The following is a 21,639-nucleotide window of genomic DNA, read 5'->3' as shown; positions in this document are numbered from 1 at the left end:
TTTCTGATGATTTTATCTTTTTTTTTTTATTGTAGTTATTAATGTAACAGTAATAACACATGCACAAGAAAACTTTTACCTTTGAAGGTGTCATCCAGCTCACTCTTCCCAAAAACCACTCCGAGGTCATGGATTGCACAAGTATGGAACTGAACTCTGAACATCACGTCTCTGGTTGGGTTTCTGTATCTCTTGTGGTAACATTTCAACTACCAAGAACAAAAACATCAATATTCTGGATCAGCTCAACAACCCCCTGGAATCAACTTTCATTAAAAAAAAAAAAAAGATCTGTTCTATGAAAAACAGTGAAAAAAAGATATTTTACCAAAATGTCTCCCTTCAGAAGGAGTCCAGGTTCGATGGTGATGCAGATACTGGTGTTGCTGTCTCCTTGCACATTGCTGTCAAAAGACAATAAAAAGCCTTTAAGTTTCAATTACTAATTCTCTCATGAAGACAGTTTTTCCCTGGATTTGAAACACAAACCACACTGAACTGGAATAAAAGTTTCCATACTATATTCCTGATGTATAGACTGGCTGCATTGCCTGGTAGATCTTCAGGAAGGGACGGCAGCCTGTGAATTGATAGAAACAAGGAAAATGAAGCATGCTCGAAGCAACCAGCTGAGTTTTCTGTGCAGGGGTTTGACCTCACCTCCTTTGGATTCAAAGTTGGGTATGCCGTGCATGATGACATGATGCAGGAACAGAGGCTTGTTGTTGATTTTGATGTGTCCTGACAGAAGGCCATTAAAGTATCGCACATACCTGCAGCCGAAACACAGACACATCATTGAGTTATCAAACCTGAACAATACTGTTTCAGTGTCAAGAAAGAAAAGGAAAAAACAAAACAAAAGACAGACATGATTTTCAAGCAATGTTCTTCTGATTTAATCATATGCAGGATAGAAACGAAAGAAGAAACCACAACACTTTGCTCTGACCAGACCAGAACCTGTCGCTATGAGAACAGTTTCTTCCCCTCTGCCGTCAGACTCATGAACACTCATACCTGTGCTAAGCTGGACACTTTATAACATCAGTCACTCAAATAAGTCATGTCACAACAATTCATCTATAATCCAGTCAATTTTCACAGTTGTTTGGATGCTGCTGTTCATATCTGTATATGCCTTTTTTACGTAATTCTGTGACATGATCAATAATTATTGATTCTGACATGTAGTTGTGTAATTTCTGTGTTTTACATCTGTACATTGGCAGGAGTGTGGAGATGTAGGAGTGAGCAAGTTTGTCTTGTATTGTTTTGTTTGTATCTTAAATATTGTTTTGCATTTAATCTGTGTAATTTTTGGTTAAATTGTATTGTTATATGTTTTATGTTTTTGGACCCCTTCAAAAACAAGATGGTACATCTCAATGGGCATTCCATAAAATAAATAAATAAATTTATACAAGATTTTTTTACTTTTACTTTTTATTAATTTTTAAAAAATATTGACTGAATTTTTTTCTGCATGTCCTTGCCTATTTATTTATTTATTTATTTATTTTTTTTCAAATAGCTGTATTTCTACTTTTACAGTGGTTTCATGTTGCACCTTATCACCGAAGCAAGTTCCTAGTCTGTGAATTGTGTCAACAGACAATGGCAATAAAGTTTCTGATTCTGATTTTGTTTTTAATGTCATTGAGCCAGAAAGGTTTCAGTAATAATAGAAGAAAATACTGTAAAACCCTTCAAATGACTCACAAATATAACATGCAATTATATATATTAAAAAAAAAAAAAGTTTTGCAGCCTGACTCAGCTGTTTTTTTGGGGTCTTTTAAAGAGAAACAACAAATAAAGTGGTTTGCTCAATGCTGAAAAGCACTGTTTGTGCTTGTGTGTGTTTTATAGATGAAGGTAGAAATGTAAATAGATCATTAATTAAGCTTTAAACATGTTTTCTAAAAGGAAAAGTGTTAAACATCAGTATTTGTGTGTGATGTTGGAAATGAGTAACCATCGTAATATCTCTGGTTTGGCCTCTTTTTATAGGATAAAATAGCTCAATGACATCTTTTAAGACAATGACGGCACTAAAATGAAGATCAGGACATGACAAAAATCTATACACTAAATTTTGTTGCAGTTAGTAAATACTGTCTGAGAAGCAGGATCTTAAACAGCCATCAGATCACTCGAGGCTGGAGCACAAAACCAGACTGAATAAATCCTCATTCTCCCTCCTGTCTGCTCCAACATCGCAGCCAGAACTGACTTCCTCTCCAAACACACAGTCTTTATCACTACAGGACCTGTCAAGGTGAATCAGAGTGTTCAGAGGTCAGTTGGGGGTCTGTTGAGTTAGTGTGGTCTGGTTGTTAATGATGATAATGATGATGGTACCAAACGTAACCTTGACCACAGGGTCGCCACATGCACACACTCTTCTTGCCCTGCTGTCAGTGAGCATATGGTTTAGTCTCTGTGAAATTCAATTAGACTGACCCGATGTGTTATGTTAGCAGTGTGGGGCTTGTAGCTACAGCACATGTGTGTGATATGAGTCATGCTCTGCCTTTAATCAAGACATCGTGGTCACTATGGATGTGTCATAAAATCACAGCTTGATCTTTATCTAATGCTTGTTTATAATAATCCTTTAGCAGCTGCGGTTTAATGTTTTGTTCCTGACTTTGAGTAAATTTTAAATTAAACGCAGCAAAAATGCACGAATAGACATGTTTCTATCCAAATGGCGTGCTATTTTTTTGTTTTTGGAAGACCACAAACTGAATATCATAGTGGCCTTGACGTTGTTCTGGTTTGTGTCCCTCTAAGACCACCACATCTAAACTCTGGGTTTCCATTTCAAACTCCTTGTTTCATTCCAGCTGAATCTACCCCAGTCCCACAAGAACGAGCTGATCCACCCGGACAGCATGCATGCTACAAACTCATCGGCATCTGATGGTGCTAATAGGCTACACATAAATCTCACTGTCCAACTTTTTACAGCTTGCATGGCAGCAGGATTCTCCGCTCTTCTCTTCATGTTGATGCCACAAATTCCAGACCATTATACTTGCAGACTCAAGGGGCAGAGATAATTATATCCAAAGCAGGAAATAGCAGCAGGGCAGAGGGTAACCTTATAGACCTGTAAAAGAATGCCTGGCTGCCTAAATTGCTGGACCTGAAATGAAGTGGTGTCACACTCCTGGTATTTCTTGTGTTCCTTCATTTATTATCCTCCTCATCCTCTCTCAGAAACTCAGGACTCCACAAGTGGAAAGGGGAACTTTGTTGGAGGAGCCCTTTCACCAGCCTGCTGTCTAATAATGCAAAGAAGTCTAATAGTTAACAAGATTCATGACTTATAATCACTTGAAAATAATATATTGCTTTTATTTTTAATCCCTTCTTAACTTGTTTGAGAGCTTTGATTTGTAATTTAGAGTACTGTAAATTCATGTAAAGGGTTTCTACAATGTTAGAAGTATGAGAGACTGATGGATGTTTTGCTCTGATATTCTTAAAAGACAAAAATCAACTTTCAACATGGCCTGCAGCCTCCCAGGAGACACCAGTGGAATCCTTCTGACAGACAAGACAGATTGCTTCTCTCTGTGCGCTGACATTCACTCACAATTATCTCCTTTAAATCTGAATTGGAAGTGATCACAAGAAAACAGGAACGATTCACATCTGAAGAGTGTTTCTGAGACTAAATGGCCGTGAGCTCAAAGAGTTGTGAAGTGAGCTCTGCTTGTATTTTTCAGAAACAAAAAGCACCAAAATGCAAGTGCATCAAATCAATGTGAGAATTTGTTCAAATTTATGATGCCTTATATGTAAATATGAAATAAATATGTCCAGGTATGTTATATTTGGCTAAATGAAAACACATTTATTTATCTAAGCACACTAACCTTTGTGACTTTGCCTTCCAGCGAAACACAGGCGCACCTCATAGACATACATGCAAGTCGTATACAACTGCTTGCTGGATGGTTTTCTTAGTTTCTTTTAGCTATATGCTCATTCTTTATAGTTACCTGAAGAGTTTGTCAGTGGCCCACTGTACTTATATACTTAATAAGAGATAATAAGAGGAGACACAAGAGGAAAGCAGGGTGCAGAATAATATGCATGCATGCATTGGGTGCATTGTGATGGACAGGGTTAGTAATGACAACTTTGCACTGGTGCACGGTGCTTATTTGTTGTTCCACTCAACTATAAAAAAGAATTTTATTAGAATATTGGATGATATTACAAGACTTTAAAAGTTGGACGTTTTATTCTAAAATATCAAAGGTTATGCTGTAGTAAGTGGTCGGTGCTAACAGTTTTTTATATGCTGATCTCAGTGGAGTAGCTGATGTAGCCTGATCTTTCATGATTGGTTTGGATAATTTGGTGTGGTTCTACGATGTTTTGAAGTACCATGTGGAGAGATTTTGTACGTCAAATGAAGTGTTCAAATATGCTCATTTGCCCCCAAAAAAGGGTTAAAAGAAGTGCACTATACCTCTGTCATGCAAATGAATACAATAAAGCAAGCTACTTTTACTGGTAAGAAGTAAAGTAGATTTCCAATGTCCTCTTTCATGTCTGGGTTCTTTACTTAGGGTTAGCTTACTGAATAAGTGAAGAATTTCATGTATTTACTCCTGTATCATGGACAGCTGTAACCTTTCTATTTCACATATTTGAGAACAGTGGGAAAAGGACCTGGGGGGCCCAAATGTCATGGATGGACCATGGCTCTTGCAAGAATCCATTCTTCTTCCATATGTTCCAGGCATGCTTTCATACAGTTCCAAGTCTTACACTTAGGTTACACTTCTCAAAAGTCAAATTAGCGAGAATATGTCCAATAACATGGACCTAAATAACGATAGATACAAACAGTTCCAGACTGTGTCCCATTACATGTTCTGCTCTTTTTTTCTGAACTTTGTTCTTTTCCGGTCTTCCTCTTTTGAAGCCATTGGTGTATGGTTTTTATATCTCACCTTCTTGCATGGTTTCTGTTTTGGTTGGCTTTTTGATCCTGCAGGATGTGTTCCCCCTCCTCTACAGATGGTCAATGCCTTTTCATCCCTATTAGCCAGACACCTGACCTTTACTTAAATGGAAGGCTGCTACTATTGGATTTGGGAAGTTATGCAGAATATTAAGTTGGAAAGGAGCAAATGTACCCTTGCTTAACTTGCCTGGTCTGGAAATAGAACTCTGGATATCTATACCTGCGCTTGGTCGGTGTTGTAATTAAGAATGTAAGGTGCACTTGTGGTTGCTTGTTTATCTTTTTTTGTATGTTCACCATGTAGGATAAGTCTGTCAGATGAGTTTTGGTTTGTCTAAAGGAACCTTTTGGGTTCTTTTAGCATTAATACGGTGATACTCCAGACTTTACTGATTTTACTCTAGCCTACTCTTTTCTGTAGATTGTCTATATAAGCCTGGTGACATCAAGTGTTGTAGCTTTGATCCATGTACATTAAGTAGATAAAATACCTGGTTTGCTTTTTCTTTAAAAATATTGACACAATTTTTCTTTTTTTTTTTTTTTGTTGGCAGTGATATAGTTCACATCCATGAAAGAAATAAAAGCAGCTTAAATTAGTTTTTAATATGCTTTGTCAGCTCCCGAGAGGAGAATCTGACTTCTCATTAGTTTATTTTTTTAAAAATATTGTTAGTTTCCAGTTAATGCTGAATGCAACATAAAACTTACCTTCTCTGCGATGGCTGACCCACAGGAAGTGCTTTGTCTTCGTAGAAACGCCTCATGGCAAACCTGTCCAGTGCCTGGTCAGCACTGCATAATGTGAAATTAAAATAGCTTCATTATCATTGGTTAAAAAAGGAATTATTAAAGAGATTGCAAAGCATCAGCACTAATCACATTTACTTGGCAAATCTTTTACACTTGTAGAAATACCTCCTTGCCTTCCTGAATTTTAAAGCAGCTGTAAGTTTCCCTGGCTCCTCCCAGCCTAGTAACATCTGGTTGCATTAGTGCAACGATGACATTTTCAGATTTTTTACCTCTCACTAAGCCAGAAAAATAATCTGGCCAGCGCAGACTGTTTAACTAAAACATCACATTGGTGTAAAATTCTCAAGGCTGCTCGGGAAGCCAGACCTGAAAGCTGAACTTTGATGGATGTGGTTCCGCTCCAATCCACATGCGAGGAGATTTAGAGGATCAGGTACTTCAAAAACACTTCTCTATTACTGACAGGCTGAAATCTACTGCTGATCAGTGTGGTTTCAACTCTATTCAGGTAATTACAGCGCTTTACTGAATATCAGTCATACCTTGCAGATATATTGCTGTAGTGCATATACGCAGCCACAACCACCCCTGTTCGACCCCTGTTCCCCTGTAACACAGAAACAGGCAAAACTCCGGTAATCAACACAAAGTTTCTAGATTTATTTGAAACAGGAGTCATATCAGTCTTTGTAACGATCAAACAAATATTCTTTAAATACTCTGGATTGGTCAGTAAGCTAGACGACTTACTGAACACATAAAACCCGAAAGCTGCAGCAATAAATAAGATGAAATGCTGTTAATCTTGCTGTTTGTTTACAGCAAGCAGGGAGACTGAAAGGCAATAGATTTCTTCCAGAGTCTGAGGATTTTTGCTTTTGTTATATTGAAACAAGAAGCGCAAACACTGAGCAGCTGGATGTGTTTTTACAAGAAGGAATGAACTACACGCTATAAAGAGTTAAAATTCTAACATTTATGAAGATTTTTAGGTTGGCAGCAAAAAATGAAAACGTTGGCTTAAACTTAGCCAATTCACATTTTCTGGAAATTTCACAAAAGTAATTCCACAAGGACAAAAAAAAAATTGGCTGAAATGGTGCTTTTACAAACCTTTGTTTTACATATGACAGAAAGAAGAAAAAGCACAACATTCTGACAAAAAGTACAAGCAGGAATTGAACCAGCAAACAGCTGTCCCATAGCAGTGTGCTTGAACCAAAACACTACTGACCTCTCTCTCATAAACTTGGTTCTCTTGGTTGTTGAGTATGAAATGATGTCACCATTGTGCCACTTCCAGTGTTTAAGTCCCTCCTTTTCTGTGTAAAACTGCCTTTTGTTCATTTGTTTCGGGATTTGTAAAAGTGTTCTGCCAGTTGTAGATCTCGGCTCTTTTAAAAGTGTTTCCTGAACTATAAATTTGTTTCCCCAAATAGGAATTTTGCTTTCTTATTTTAGTTTTTTCCTTAAATTTTTAGTTGTTTCCTAAAAACGTAAAAATGTTTCTTGAAATATAAATTTGTTTTTAAAAATATTTATTTGTTTCCTAAAATGGGAAATTGATTTTTTTTATTTTTTTTTATTTCTTTTTGTTCAAATTTGTTTTTTTAAAATTGAAACTTGTTTTTTTTAATTGAAATTTGTTTTTTATATTGGGAATTGGTTTTCAAAATGTAATTTTGTGTTTGAATTTTAAAATGTGTTTTTTTTTTATTTAATTTGTTTTGCACTTCCCAACCACCGTAGTTTCTTCCACTTCTGACTCTCACCCATAGACCATATATGAAAGATGGATGGAGCCTTCAGTAGCCTTCAGTTCGGTAAAAAGTGAAGCCTATGCAGAAGTGCATAAAACTGCAGTTCCCCCTTCATCCACTAGGGCTGGTTGCAAAACAGAGCAAATCCCCATAGACTCCCATATTAAAAAGACCAACTTCACAGCAAAAATAAACATGTTTACAGCCTGGTTCAAAAATACATCTTCGGTTTATAGGTCAGGTTTAACTATATGACAACTGGGGGGGAGGAGTAAATTTTTTTCAAACTCGCCCGTTTAAAAGTAACAATCTAATAATTTAATATTTAGGGGCGTGTCATTTTGATTGACAGGTATCCGACCTCACTCTTTCAGTGAGAAGAACGTAGAACAACTGCGGTTTTTAGTCGATTAACAATGTGACTTAGCTTTAGCCCGCTTACCTCCGTTAGCTAGTTAGCTCCTGTTATCTCCATGTTAGCTCGGTTAGCTCTTAGCTACAGGCAGCTTTGAGTTCGCTCGACGTCAATCATCCACTATGATGGTCACTGTGCCCCTCTCAGCTCCACCTCTTTGCCCATATGTGTTTTTCTGGGCGAGATGACGCGCATGCCTCTACCAAGATGGCGATGGTAGGAACCGCCCACCGAGCTTCAGTTCAGCTCTTCAGAAACCTCTGGGTGACGAGACAGAGGCTAGGTCCATCTTTTTATATACAGTCTATGCTCTCACCTTATTGTGCAGGACGACGACATTGTGTGTGTCTCCATTGAGCCATGTATCGATAGCTTTGCACATGCTGCAGATCTTGTCCAGCGCTGGTGCGTGGTGATCCGGCCAGCCAAACTCCAGAACCTGAGGAGGGAAGTTTAACTTTTCCTTTTTGTTGATTAACTCTTTTTAAGCATGACATGACTGAAAAAACAGAATGGACGCAGCGGCTGAGTTTCTTTTTACCTTGGGGTTTAATTTTGACAAATCGTTCCTCCAATCGCTCAGGTTGAGCACCTGAAACCAGACAGATGTTCAAACATTACGAACACAAACATTTTAAAAATTTTGAGGTATTCTTTGTTGACTTAGGATTCTAATGTTGCAGATCGTTCTCACCAGATAGTTTTCGCCATGCTTCGACCGCAGCATTGTCGCCACCTCCTTGAGGTTGGTGATGTAGCTGCGCTCATCTGCACCGGCGGGGAAAGAGACGGAGATGATCCTCTCTGTGATGTAGACCAGGTCCACCTCATAACTCTCCTCCATGTCCAGAACCACACTCTGACTCCTGGAGGGTCAGCAACAAAAGAAAACATTCATCTAATGCTAATCCAAGCGGTCTGTACATCATTTAGTTTCAAATCTTCATGACTGGGTTACAGCAGTCCTGATGGTTTACAGTCTGGAATAGAGCGAGTTTGCTCTACTTTGAAATCCCCAAACAGATCTCAGTACGGAGGCAGAAAGCTGCCAGAATTCATGCAATCCTCTTTAAAGCCATAATGGGCAATCTTACTCAGTCATTTTTTTTTTTTTTTTACTCTGGGTGAAGTGGTTCCACATCCTGATACTAGTCTATACATTTCTTAATCATGAACAATAAGATATATAGTTAGACCGCTCAGTTTACTGTAAATCTGTAAAAACTCTGACCAATCCAAACGCTAAGCCGAATTGAAGGTGTTCATTTCTCATACATTTCTCCCAGCTCTCCTACCGTAGCACATACCTGATAGCCACACCCTGCATATAAATAGTGTGTTAGGATGAAAATACAAAGTTGTGAAGAAGAAACTTCAGGAAAATACAGGAAGGATTTCCCCGACCCGGCTCGGTTTATTTGTCTCCTCCCGCTAAACAGCCGAGAAAGAGAAAATTGTTGGTGGAAAAAGCTGCGAACTAGAAAAGCAGTCGGAAAGCGCAAACCTCCGCTAAGGGCTTTAAAAAGTTCCTGGATCCAAACGGTGATCCGGATCACCACCAAATTTAAATGAGTTCTTCCTTTTCACATTTCCAATAACTCCTGAATATTTAATTAAAATCTGTCTGTCACTTTTTGAGTTATCTTGAACACAAACAAATAAACGCCTGTAAAAAACATGACCTCCTTGGTGGAGGGAAGAAAAAAGCCTTGGATCACGCAAGGAGCAAAACCAAATGAGGAGGAGCCAAGACAGGTTGCTACTTTCACATCTTGCTAGCTCCCCAACATCACCTTCCCCAGCTTTAAATGGAGGGATTTACAGCAAGCTAAGTGAGTGGCAACTAGCGCTAAAACCAGGAAGTAAAGTAAGACACAGACGGAAATACCGCAAGCTGTGGCAAAAAACAGTTATATAATCTGGTCCCTTCAAACTGCAGTCTTTATCAGCAGCAACCATCTGTTGTGAGTCATTTTTACAGCTGCTACGAGAACATTTCTAAAACTCTCCAGTTTCTCCGAGGGACTAACCACAGAGCAGATCTCAAACATCTACTTGATCAAATGTAAACTCCGGCAGCTTGCTTGTATATTTCTCAGACAGGCAGAGATTTACATTCCTTCCCTGACTGTTGACATGACCTCTGCTGATGTTGTGCAGCCTCTTTCTCGGGCCAAACAGCGATCAGGTTTATCGACTGGTGGGCATGAGAAAGAGCCCCACTTAAATAATCAGGGATTAAAGCGATTTAGAGATCTTAATGAAGTTAGAGGAATCATTTAGTGATCCTCAGAGGCGAGTTTTTCTCCCGCGGGATAAAAGAACTGATGATGTTCAGATCTTCTGCTCTTGTGCACATCTGTGAACATCTTGTGCGTACGCAAACATGACAGTATGACAGCGCCGCCTTACCGCGACTGCTTTCGCCTTATCTCCACGCTTTTGCAGGATCTCGTGGATCCCTGAAGAACACAAACAGACATAAAGAGAGAGAGTAAAAGAGAGAGAGAGAATGATTCATAAGCAAAATTGATCTGGTAACGATGATTATGTCACTGAATCATATTTGACATCACATGTAGTGTGAAAAAGAAAAGTCAGATTGTAGGGGCAAAGGTGAAAACATATTTAAATACAAAAAAAGGAAGAGGACACAGAAATAAGTAGAAAAGCAAGTAACAGTAAAAATAAATATACATGTAAATATTAAACAAATATTGTGTGAATTAATTTATTAACTGAGTCAAATTAACTTTCTTATCATGTATGTTTACATGCTAACCATTGAATTATTTTCCTTTTTTAAAATAATTCAGATAATTATTTAGTTAGATAATAACACATCTTTGAAAAAAATATATTCAGAGGAATTATTAATACAATATATTATTAACATGGTGGAAGGAAAAATAAAGGTAAAATAAATGTAATCAGAATGAAAGGATTAATTTGTAAATTTAAAGAAAAGTGAAGCTTGTTGCACTTAACTGGGAATAAAAATTAAAAGATAAAGTTGTTTCTGCAAAACCTTTTTCAATCTGGGCCTGAAATCCCCGACATGTGCCTCTTTGAATGTCACAAACCGCTTTGTCAAAAGCAGCATTGTGGTCCAGAAGTACCAAGACTGAATGTAGCCCATCATCTGGAGCCTTAATCATATAATGCTGCATGTATCATAATAAAAATATTCAATTTATGAGACCTTTTGCATCATTTTATGGTAAAAATTGTACACACATTGTACACAATCTATGACTTCTGCCCCCTGTTTGATACAATAATAATATAACATAACACTGCAATCATTTTAACACATCAAATGGTAATAAACAGTGAGTATACAAAAATATGTTGGTTTTTTTTTAATTATTTTTCTTAATTTAGTACAAATAAAAACTTCTGATCAAAAAAAAAAAAAAAAAGAAAAAGACTTTTCTTATATTTTCTTGGCTTAAAGCTCACTTGTGCAGAGGTTTTACAATAATGTGATACTTCTGGAAGCTTTTAAATGATAAAATTACATATCACCAATAGCTATTTATGCCGCTATCTTTGATTATGTCAATCTTTTATAAACATTATTAAAGTTGTTGGAACAAACAAGTTACTGCTGGAGGAAAAGCGTGACAATAAGTTTGTTTCTTCCTCATTCAGTCAGCTTAGCAAGGACAATATCTGCAGGAGTCGGCTATTGTCCAAAAGATGCCGTTCTTAAAAAAGACAAAAGGACAGCTGAATTTATCTCCATGCTTAACATTTCAGCCACAACGTGAACCAGTGCCAGAGCTCAGCTTTACTGGTGAGGCAGTTAAACGTTAATGCTGCCAAAAAGCATCTTGGCACAAGGTTAAACACACAGCCCGCAGCTCTCCCTACTGCTGCAGAGCAGCTCCTCACACATAAAGATAATCCCAAACCCCCCCAATGGCCTGAAATTCTCAGAGACATGACAGGAACCAGATGTGAGGCCAAACACGGACGATGGTGTTGGCAAAATGAAACAGCCTGTTCACATGAAGCTTCAGGGGTGTTACTCCTGTACATGGCACATCACAGGAGCAGTCTGCTAGCATGTACAAATATGGAGTTCAAATTATATCAATCAGCAGGCTAAGTGGCCAATACATTGAATTTCCCCTCGGGGACAAATAAAGGATTGTTGACTGATTGATTGATAAGCAAATAATTATACAAGTTTCACATTTTTAAATATAAGTCTCCTCAATTCCTCAATTCTAACTATTTAAAACATTTCTTCGCTGCCAAAAACACACACATATATATAGTCCAAGGTGCATTATTGTCTCGCTTTTATAATAATCTAAGGAAATGACACTTCCTTTCTTTCAACAGCAGATTAACGTGGACTCTTGTCTGATTCTAATCTTATGTGAACAATAATGAAAACATGGAATTATAAAAGACGCCTTGTGTGGGAGAGGCTCACCTTGCCAAACAGGTACCCAGTGGTCCACCTCCAAAAGAAACGCAAGTGGCCAAAATATCTTTGAATATAGCTGCCCAGAGGCATGGCTAGAGTGGCAACAAAAGCCCCGTTTCTATCCAGAAGTGTCCCTGATGATGTCTAAACAAAGTCCTCCATCAACCTTATCTCAATGTCAGATCATCACCCAGATGTTAGAACTTTACAATAAAGAGCTCATGTTTCATCATCATGATAAAAACTATGCTGCATTCGAGCCAAATGTGATCAGCGCTTACGTAACATGCCACAGTAAATTTTCTTTTATTCCAAACCGTCTTCTCCTCCCCCATCCACTTTCTGATCTTTGCAGCTCCTCCTTTTGTGTCATTATCTATCATTACTTCTATCCTCTCCCCGGTTCTGACTTCCCACTTTTCCCATGCCATGTGTTTTCATACAGCATGCTCCTTCTTGAATGTACAGTGTGTGTTAGTCTGCTGCACATGCCTCAGGAAACACAAACAGGTTGTAAATGAACACAAAGTGAAATAGAAGTTATGTTTAGGAAAAAAAAATCAATTATTTAATTGTGTCTATTAACTGTGTTTTCTGTTGATGGGTAATGTCTGGAATTTTTATGCATTTGTTCTTCCTCCCACTTTGTATGATTGGGTAACCTATTGACTCAATTATGGTCACAACAAGGCATTTTGACTTAAAACCAACATATTCTGCAAAACAACCATCAGGATTCCTGTTTGCTATCCACACACACAGACTCTTGTATAGAGAAACCTCTTGCATTGGTGATGCCTGGAACGTATCAAGGCAGAAAGCAGAAGAATCCTACATATCTCAATGGAAAAATCTATGAAAGTGAAACTCAGCTAGAAAGCGCAAGACTTTGTCTATGAAACACAAGCAAGAAAAACAACTCTGACAAGTTTACTCTTCTGGACAAACAAATGACATGAATTATAAATCCTTCGGCAAGAGAACAACTAATTTTTATGTAAAAAGTCTGTTGGGCAGAGAAATAGTATAATTACCCAAAACACAAATAAGTCATTGTCACATTGTGTGTGACAACTTTCTGTAATTACAGTGGGGAAAAAGGGACCATCATGACAATTAGTAGTCTGGTGTTTGCAGTCAGAGTCTCTCCAAAGTGCTGCCTTTTTCTCTTAAAAGCTTGCCTGCTTTTGCAAGAGCATGATAGTGCAGTCATTAATTTTCAGTAAATTTGATGGTTGTTATCATTAAAGAGTGATCACAACATAAAAGCAGCCTGAATTAGATGTAAAATGAATGATGTATTGAGAAAACTATTGTATATGATTTTTCAATGAAAAATTTTCTGAAAATTTGAATAGTCTGTAGTTGGCTTGTTGTAGCATGTAGCATAGCTAGATGCTGGATTATAAACCTAATATCACAACAAGATAGCAAAACATTTTGAATAAGTTAACCAATTTCCATATCTTCTGTTTTATATTTATTTAAAATATCCTCATAACACTCAAATCTCTAATTACATTTTCTGTAAAACTCAAGTTACAAGAAAATGTATGTAGCTATGTCGGTTTGTTGCTAGCATGTTTAGCTGTTTCCCCGTAGCATGCTAACATATCACTTGCTGTAACAAATGCAAACAGTTAATCAAATGATGTTGCTGAAAGATAGAAGTTGTGTAATGTGGAAACAAAAATTACTGTAAAACCACTGTAGCTTGATCAAATATATATTCACTAGCATGCTAAACAATTTTTAACAACGTAACGATAACAACGTGGGTTTTATAGATAATTGGAGCGCTTTTTGGGGAAAGCCTGGTCTTATTAGGAGAGATGGCATCCATCCCACGTTGGATGGAGCCGCTCTCTTATCTAGCAATATGGACTCTTTTATTAGTCAGCTAAATTGACAACTCAGGGTTGGGACCAGGAGGCAGAAATGTAGTCCTACACACTTTTCTGCAGCTTCCCACCTGCCGCCGCCCACCCAAAACCCCATTCCGACCTTGTACAACTTCCCAGCAGTAAGAATTAAACAACACAAAAACACTTCTGGGGTTAATCGTGAAAACCTCATAAAAATAAAAACAATGGATCTAATAAAATCTGAAAATAAGACAATAAAGTGTGGCCTACTGAATATTAGATCCCTCCCAAATAAGTCTTTATTAGTCAATGACTTGATAGGTGATCACCACATTGATTTATTCTGTCTTACGGAAACCTGGTTACAGCAAGAGGATTATGTTAGTATTAATGAAGCTACGCCAGCTAACTATTTAAACTTTCACATTCCTAGAACTACAGGCAGAGGAGGAGGTGTTGCAGCTATTTTTAAGTCAGAATTTTTAATTAATCCTAAGCACAAAACTAACTATAAATCCTTTGAATTCCTGACATTAAATTTATCTCATCCAAAATGGAATTCAGAGAAACCGCTCCTTTTAGCATTAGTGTATCGCCCACCTGGACCTTACTCCGAGTTTCTGACCGAATTCTCTGATCTCTTGTCTGAGTTAGTGCTGACTACTGATAAGGTCATTGTACTAGGTGATTTTAATATTCATGTTGACGATGAAAATGATAGTTTAAACATTTCCTTTAGCTCTATTCTAAACTCAATTGGGTTTTCACAAAATGTCAATGGAGCCACTCACTCTCATGGTCACACTCTTGATCTTGTTCTAACATATGGTATTGAGACTGATAAGCTCAAAGTATTTCCTCAAAACCCTGTCTTGTCCGATCACTTCTTATTAACCTTTGAATTCACTTTATTTGATTACTCACTGACCAAAAATAAATTCTACTATAGTAGATGTTTATCAGACAATAATATTACAAAATTTAAACAATCAATTGAATCAATTTTTTCACATCTACCATGTGTTAGCATGACTGAGAGTCCCCCTTTAAGCCTTACTCCTGCTCAGATTGATCAACATGCTGATACTATAACAGCTTCAATGCGTACAACCTTGGATAATGTTGCTCCCCTAAAGAAGAAGAAATTAGGTAAGATTATGAAGGCTCCCTGGTTTAATTCCCAGCTTCGAGCTCTAAAACAGGCATCAAGGCGTTTGGAAAACAGATGGCGTTCATCAGGACTAGAGGAGTCTCACTTAACCTGGAAAGAAAGTTTAATCGTATACAAAAAAGCCTTACGTACGGCAAGAACAGCTTATTATTCATCATTGATAGAGGAAAACAAAAACAACCCTCGGTTTCTTTTCAGCACTGTAGCTAGGCTTACTAGGAGCCGGAGCGCTGTGGAGCCATGTATTCCTTTCTCACTTAGCTGTGATGATTTCATGTATTTTTTCAGGAATAAAATTGACACTATTAGAGATCAAATTCACAATACTCTTCCTTCTACCTATAATGTTGAGCCTGTTGTGGTCTCCGAAGCATCCTTAGAACCAGGATCTGACTTGTGTCTAAATAGTTTCTGTCCTGTCCAACCCTCTGAATTAACTAAAATAATAGCTTCATCTAAACCATCCACCTGTATCTTAGACCCTCTCCCAACGAGCCTCTTTAAGGACATTTTCCCTTTAATTAATACATCACTACTAAATCTTATCAATATGTCTTTAGTGACAGGATATGTACCACAATCATTTAAAACTGCTGTAATCAAGCCTTTACTTAAAAAGCAATCTCTGGATCCAGAGGTGATAGCAAATTATAGACCTATATCTAACCTCCCGTTTATGTCCAAAATTCTGGAGAAAATAGTTTCAGCTCAGCTACATGCCCACCTGAGCAGAAATAATTTATGCGAGGAGTTTCAGTCAGGATTTAGAGCTCATCATAGTACTGAGACAGCATTGGTGAAAGTTACTAATGACCTTCTTATGGCCTCAGACAAAGGACTTGTGTCCGTACTTATCTTGCTTGATCTTAGTGCTGCATTTGATACAGTCGATCATAACATTCTGTTACAAAGACTAGAACAGGTGATTGGAATTACAGGTACAGCGTTAAGCTGGTTTAAATCATATTTATCTGATAGACTTCAGTTCGTTCATGTAAATGACAAGTCCTCCTCCCAAACTACAGTAAGTCATGGAGTTCCTCAAGGTTCTGTACTTGGACCAATACTCTTCACGCTATATATGCTCCCTTTAGGCAAAATTATTAGACAGCATGGAATAAACTTTCATTGTTATGCAGATGATACTCAACTATACTTATCCTTTAAACCAGATGAAACAAATCAGCCCAATAGGCTACAAAATTGTCTCATAGACATAGACTTGGATGTCTAGAAATTTTCTCCTCTTAAACTCAGATAAGACTGAAGTAATTCTCGTTGGATCTGAAAAACTCAGAGCTAAATTTTCCGGTTTTGTAATGAACCTGGATGGCATTACTTTAGCTTCCAGTGCTACAGTGAGAAATCTAGGAGTAATATTTGACCCTGACCTGTCCTTTGGTCCACATATTAAGCAGGTTACTAAAACAGCCTTCTTTCATTTACGTAATATAGCCAAAATTAGGGACATTCTGTCTCAGAGTGATGCAGAAAAACTGGTTCACGCTTTTGTTACTTCGAGACTAGATTACTGTAACTCTCTATTACTGGGCTGTCCTAAATATGCCCCGAAAACCCTTCAGCTGATCCAGAATTCTGCAGCCAGAGTCCTGACCAGAACCAGCATGAGAGATCATATTTCTCCAGTTTTAGCCTCTCTTCATTGGCTGCCTGTTGAATCTAGAATAGAATTTAAAATCCTTCTCCTTACATATAAAGCCCTCCACAACCAGGCACCACTATATATCAAAGACCTCATTGTTCCTTAGATACCAAGCAGAGTACTTCGTTCGCAGACTGCAGGCTTACTTGTGGTTCCTAGAGTCTCAAAGAGCTGAGCAGGAGGCAGAGCCTTTGGTTATCAGGCCCCTCTCTTATGGAATAAGCTCCCAGTTAGTGTTAGGGAAGCAGACACCCTCCCCACCTTTAAGACTAGGCTGAAGACTTCTCTTTTTGATAAGTCCTATAGCTAGGGATGGTTAGCATCCCTTAGTTATGCTGCTATAGATTTAGACTGCTGAGGGACATTTCCTGATACACTGAGCTTCTTTCTTTTTCTCTTTATCTCTTTCTTTTACCCCCCCCCCCCCCAATAACAGTGTTGCATCATTAACATGTATGTCTCCTGTCTCAGCAGGTCTCCCTGGCCGGGAGTAGCAGTTCCTGTTGTCTGTTGTCTTTCTGTCCTCTTCCCCCCACACAGCAGAGGCAGATGGCTGCCTGTCCTGAGTTCTGCCGGAGGTTTCCTTCCTGTTAATAGGGAGTTTTTTCCTTCCCACTGTTGCCAGTGTGCTTGCTCAGGATGGGAGATTGAGTTGGACTCAACTCAATCTGTTGGTTTCCTTATATAGGCTATTATGAATTGGCCTTCATTATGTTTTCCCCTCGAGATGGCATTGCCATGATTTGACGCTATATAAATAAAGTTGAATTGAAAAATTGAATTGAATTTTCAGGAGCAACCTTCTTCCAAACTTATAGACAAAGAGGCCCATATGAGTTTTCAATAGGTTGAAGAATGAGGCCTTTATGAAATTGTGCACAAGCTTCATATTAGTCCAATGTGAATTGCCCACCTGTGTTCCCTCATGTGTTTGGCACAATTGGGCCCACATTACACATTTGGACCCATGTCCATTCACTACCCTTTGAGCATAAGTAAAAATATAAAATTTGGGCCAATATCAACACATTAACCCTTTGAAGCATGAAGAACTGGAGAGAAAAGGCCATTTTTAAAAAAAAAAATCTGATGTTTTTATTTGATCTTTTTGTAGCATAGTGTGAATTTTTTAATGGGTGTATTTTGTTTTATTTTTATTTTTTTTTACCATTTATTACTGTGTAATAGGTCAAAATGATTGTAATGAAGTCTTTTGCTTCCAGGTGTCCATTATGGGACAGGAGATACGTGTCAGATTATTCAGCGTTTTGCGAAAGTTTCAACCATAACGTGATAAAAAACAGTCTCAAAGCTGTGCTTATGAAACTGACATATTTCACTTGAGGGTAAAATTGAACAGACAGTAGATACATCATTCTTTCTCTGCTTGTCCAATTCTTTTCCAGAATCTGAATCTCCATTCAGAATCTGCATTAATCTTCAAGGAAGCTGGAGTACACAGGCTGATCTGTGTTTATAATCTCTCTTTGAGTCACCGCCTTCTTCTGGAGCTGATCTAAACATTTGGGTGATGTCTGATGCAAACACTGACTCACAAAAAGAAGAAGAGAGAAAACAGCACTCTGCTTTCATCTTTGCTTCTATGTTGCTTCTAGTTTCAGGAGAAAAGAACTGAAGAAAAAGGAGTCCCTTTTTATCTAAACCAATTTTTAACAAGCTAACAAATTCTGCCTTTCTTGTGCTTGCTGGCTTATATAAACTGTTTCCTTTTCGCATTAGCAGCTGCTGTCTCTTATTTTACTGGAATTTTGCCTTCTTGGATACATCGCCTGAACCCACACCCTTCATGCTTTTGCAGTGTCAAACAAAACATGCGAACCTAGTCTCCAACCAGTTCTTGGCTTTGATTTCTGGCAGTGGGCCGGTCACAGATGTCACTTCCACTGCTCTGATTTAATAAATATTTCTAGCCAACCTGTAGACAATGAATCAATTCAACAAATATTGTTTTATGTAAATTTACATCTTAAATATCCATGTTTAATTTAAAAAAACGACTCATTTATGATGTGTAGAAAGTGTGTTTGCTTTGTTCATTGCATGGTGCTGCCACCTTGTGCAGTTAGCAAGGTAAAGCATGGTTTTTATTGTTGTTGATTATCTGTAACTCATTTATTACATATCACGAGCTAATAAAATAATTGCAAATAAGCTCAAAGCTGGCACAAAAGTTGCCATGACCCTACATGACATGCTTGCTGCCAATATGACAGCATGTCATTTTGTCTCTGGAATATGTTTCATTTTTCTCAAACAAATCTAAAGAATATAAAACAGAAAAACAAACAAAGCACTTTTCATCAGGATACCTGACACATATTAAACATTCAAGGAAAACAACGCTTTAATTTGAAATTTTATGGCCTGATTTTCATTTTTCATTTCATTTTTATTTATTTCATAGAAAACAACATAAAAACAAATACAAAATAAGACTGCCAATTAAATATGGCTTGAATGAAAAGGAGCAGAAAGAAGAGCAATCTTATTATATCTGACCCTTAATTTCATAATCATCCTATGTTCATTCTTATTATACATTTTTTGCCTGATAACATTGATATCCTCTTTCAACAGCCATTGTTTTCTCTTCTGGCAGCACTGCTACCATGAGCCAGTATTTATGTGGGAGCTCTTTCAGGTGAAAGCAAAAGTTTTCTTTCCTTGTTTTGCTTAGTAAATGCACACACATTATTCACTCGAAACAATCTTTACATTCTGTAGCAATAAGATTTGCCCTGACTACAACCATAACAGTGTGTAAACAGGGTTGTCAGCATACGATTTGCTATACGGTTTACAGTTTTAAAGCAGGTCTACTTGGTGTAAAGACAAGAATCCACTACTTACCGGTGTATCTACATGCTTTAATGGCAGCTGAAGAGAAGGAGGCTAAAGAGACAAGTGAGACAGTCAGTGGGTTAGTCATTGTTTTCACAACGAGGAAGAATCATGATGAGACACAAACCATTACACGTCTGGATGAGATTAACCCACCAGACATGGTTATTCTATTTGATTTTGTGAAAAATGTGCTTTATTATATCTATATTATATACATCATCTGGAAGATGCAATCATCTATTCCTACATGCTGTTTCTTTCTGAACTGAGTTCAACCAATGTCACAAGCTGTCTGGGAAATCACTGCTCTGCTTTCCACTGTAAAACAGTGAAAGAACCAGAAAATCGTCCTGGCAGCCTGACAACTCCATTTTACCTTGATATGTGCGTATTTCACAAATAAACACACGTTGATTCCTGCATTCAAGCTTTCTGCTCTGATGACAAGTAAAATAAAGAGAAAAAAACAAGACTGAGACATGAGTTAAAGAAAATCTCTTCACTGAGACAGCTGCTGGATCTTAGGCAGATATGGACACTGCAAAGTCAATGTGAAGTTACTTTAGCTTGAAGCGATGCTGAGTTGGTCACATTTATCTTGAGGATGCGAAAAAAACAGAGTACAACATATATTGAGATTTTCAACAAAAAAAAAAAAAAAAAAAATCTTGAAAATGAATAGATTGCCATCCCTGTCGGATTCTTAATCATGATCAACCATTTGCTGAGCTCGCACTCTTCATGGAAGTGAAAGAAGCTCCAATTTCAAGCTCATTAAAATGAAAATGACTAAAGCGTTGATGTCGCAGTGTATAAATCACATTCTGTCCTATAAAGAATCCACCCTTACAAGAAGCTGGAGTAATCAGTTTGGCTGCGGCTGATCTTCCCCTTTCTTCTGTGTGCTGCCGTTAAATAGTGCCTCAAAAGCCTGAGAACAAATCTCTGATTTAAAAAAAAAGTGTTTTCTTAAGACCTGGTTCACATCAAGCTGTGAACTTTTAGTGCATTTAATTTCCTGTCACAATTATAATTCTATTTCCATGTGCACATTTACAGTGTCCAAACTACGGTATATATCAGTAGTAAAACTTGTGCAGGGTCAAATGTCCACCAAAAGTACCAGCTTAGAAAAATATAGACTTCTGTGATGGTGTGTTCCAGTAACTTCTGTTTGTTGTTGAGCCTGTGCGAGTTTGAGCATGTAGGTTTTACAATGACCTCCAAGAAATAACAACAATGGTCTACAGCTTGCCAAAACAGTGTAGTGATGTGCCAGTCAGAACTCAGAAGTAATTTGGGTGAGGAGGGCTTTGAAATTTGGCTTTCAAGAAATGACAAGAATTCAATAATTCCAATCCAAAAAAAAATGTTGGAATGCAGAAAAAAACTGAAATAAGAACAGAATGCGAAGATTCACAAATATTATGAACCTTAATTTATTGGTAACAGAAGACAGAAAACTTCTCAAATCTGGAAATTTAGATGTTTTGCTACAGAAAAAAAAAAAAAAGCCTCATCGCAGTCTTGCTCGTGTTTGGAGTTTCCCAGCTGCAACACACCTGAATCAAACCATTGTGTAATTAGCAGATGTGTGTGTGAGGTCAAAGCCCACATCTGAGCTCAAGGATAATGGTCCAGCTAATCCAGTTACTTGTAGACCGGTCAGTCACAGGAACACCTTAGAAAGGCTCAAGATGGCCAGAAGTT

General features: G+C 37.7%; 1 protein-coding gene across 3 annotated transcripts in view; it reads right to left on the bottom strand.

Annotated features, from left to right (window-relative positions):
• The window catches only part of tns1a (tensin 1a), a 68,036-nt gene that overhangs the window by 34,512 nt on the left and 11,885 nt on the right, over window positions 1-21,639 (bottom strand). For all 3 annotated transcript variants that reach the window (XM_079263794.1, XM_079263795.1, XM_079263796.1), the window contains exons 3-13: window positions 19,936-19,977; window positions 10,337-10,386; window positions 8,619-8,790; window positions 8,466-8,516; window positions 8,241-8,363; window positions 6,292-6,356; window positions 5,705-5,788; window positions 661-773; window positions 520-580; window positions 329-404; window positions 80-209 (exon numbers count right to left, since the gene is read on the bottom strand). In XM_079263794.1, the coding sequence (XP_079119920.1) occupies window positions 80-209; window positions 329-404; window positions 520-580; window positions 661-773; window positions 5,705-5,788; window positions 6,292-6,356; window positions 8,241-8,363; window positions 8,466-8,516; window positions 8,619-8,768 (853 nt within the window). In that variant the 5' untranslated portion in view covers window positions 8,769-8,790; window positions 10,337-10,386; window positions 19,936-19,977. The remainder of the gene's footprint in view (window positions 1-79; window positions 210-328; window positions 405-519; window positions 581-660; window positions 774-5,704; window positions 5,789-6,291; window positions 6,357-8,240; window positions 8,364-8,465; window positions 8,517-8,618; window positions 8,791-10,336; window positions 10,387-19,935; window positions 19,978-21,639) is intronic.

The sequence above is a fragment of the Telmatherina bonti genome (genome assembly GCF_933228915.1).
Source record: "Telmatherina bonti genome assembly, chromosome: 24".
Classification (NCBI taxonomy): domain Eukaryota; kingdom Metazoa; phylum Chordata; class Actinopteri; order Atheriniformes; family Telmatherinidae; genus Telmatherina; species Telmatherina bonti.
Note: the sequence above shows the minus strand (reverse complement) of the source record. Positions and strands in the feature narration are given on the sequence as shown.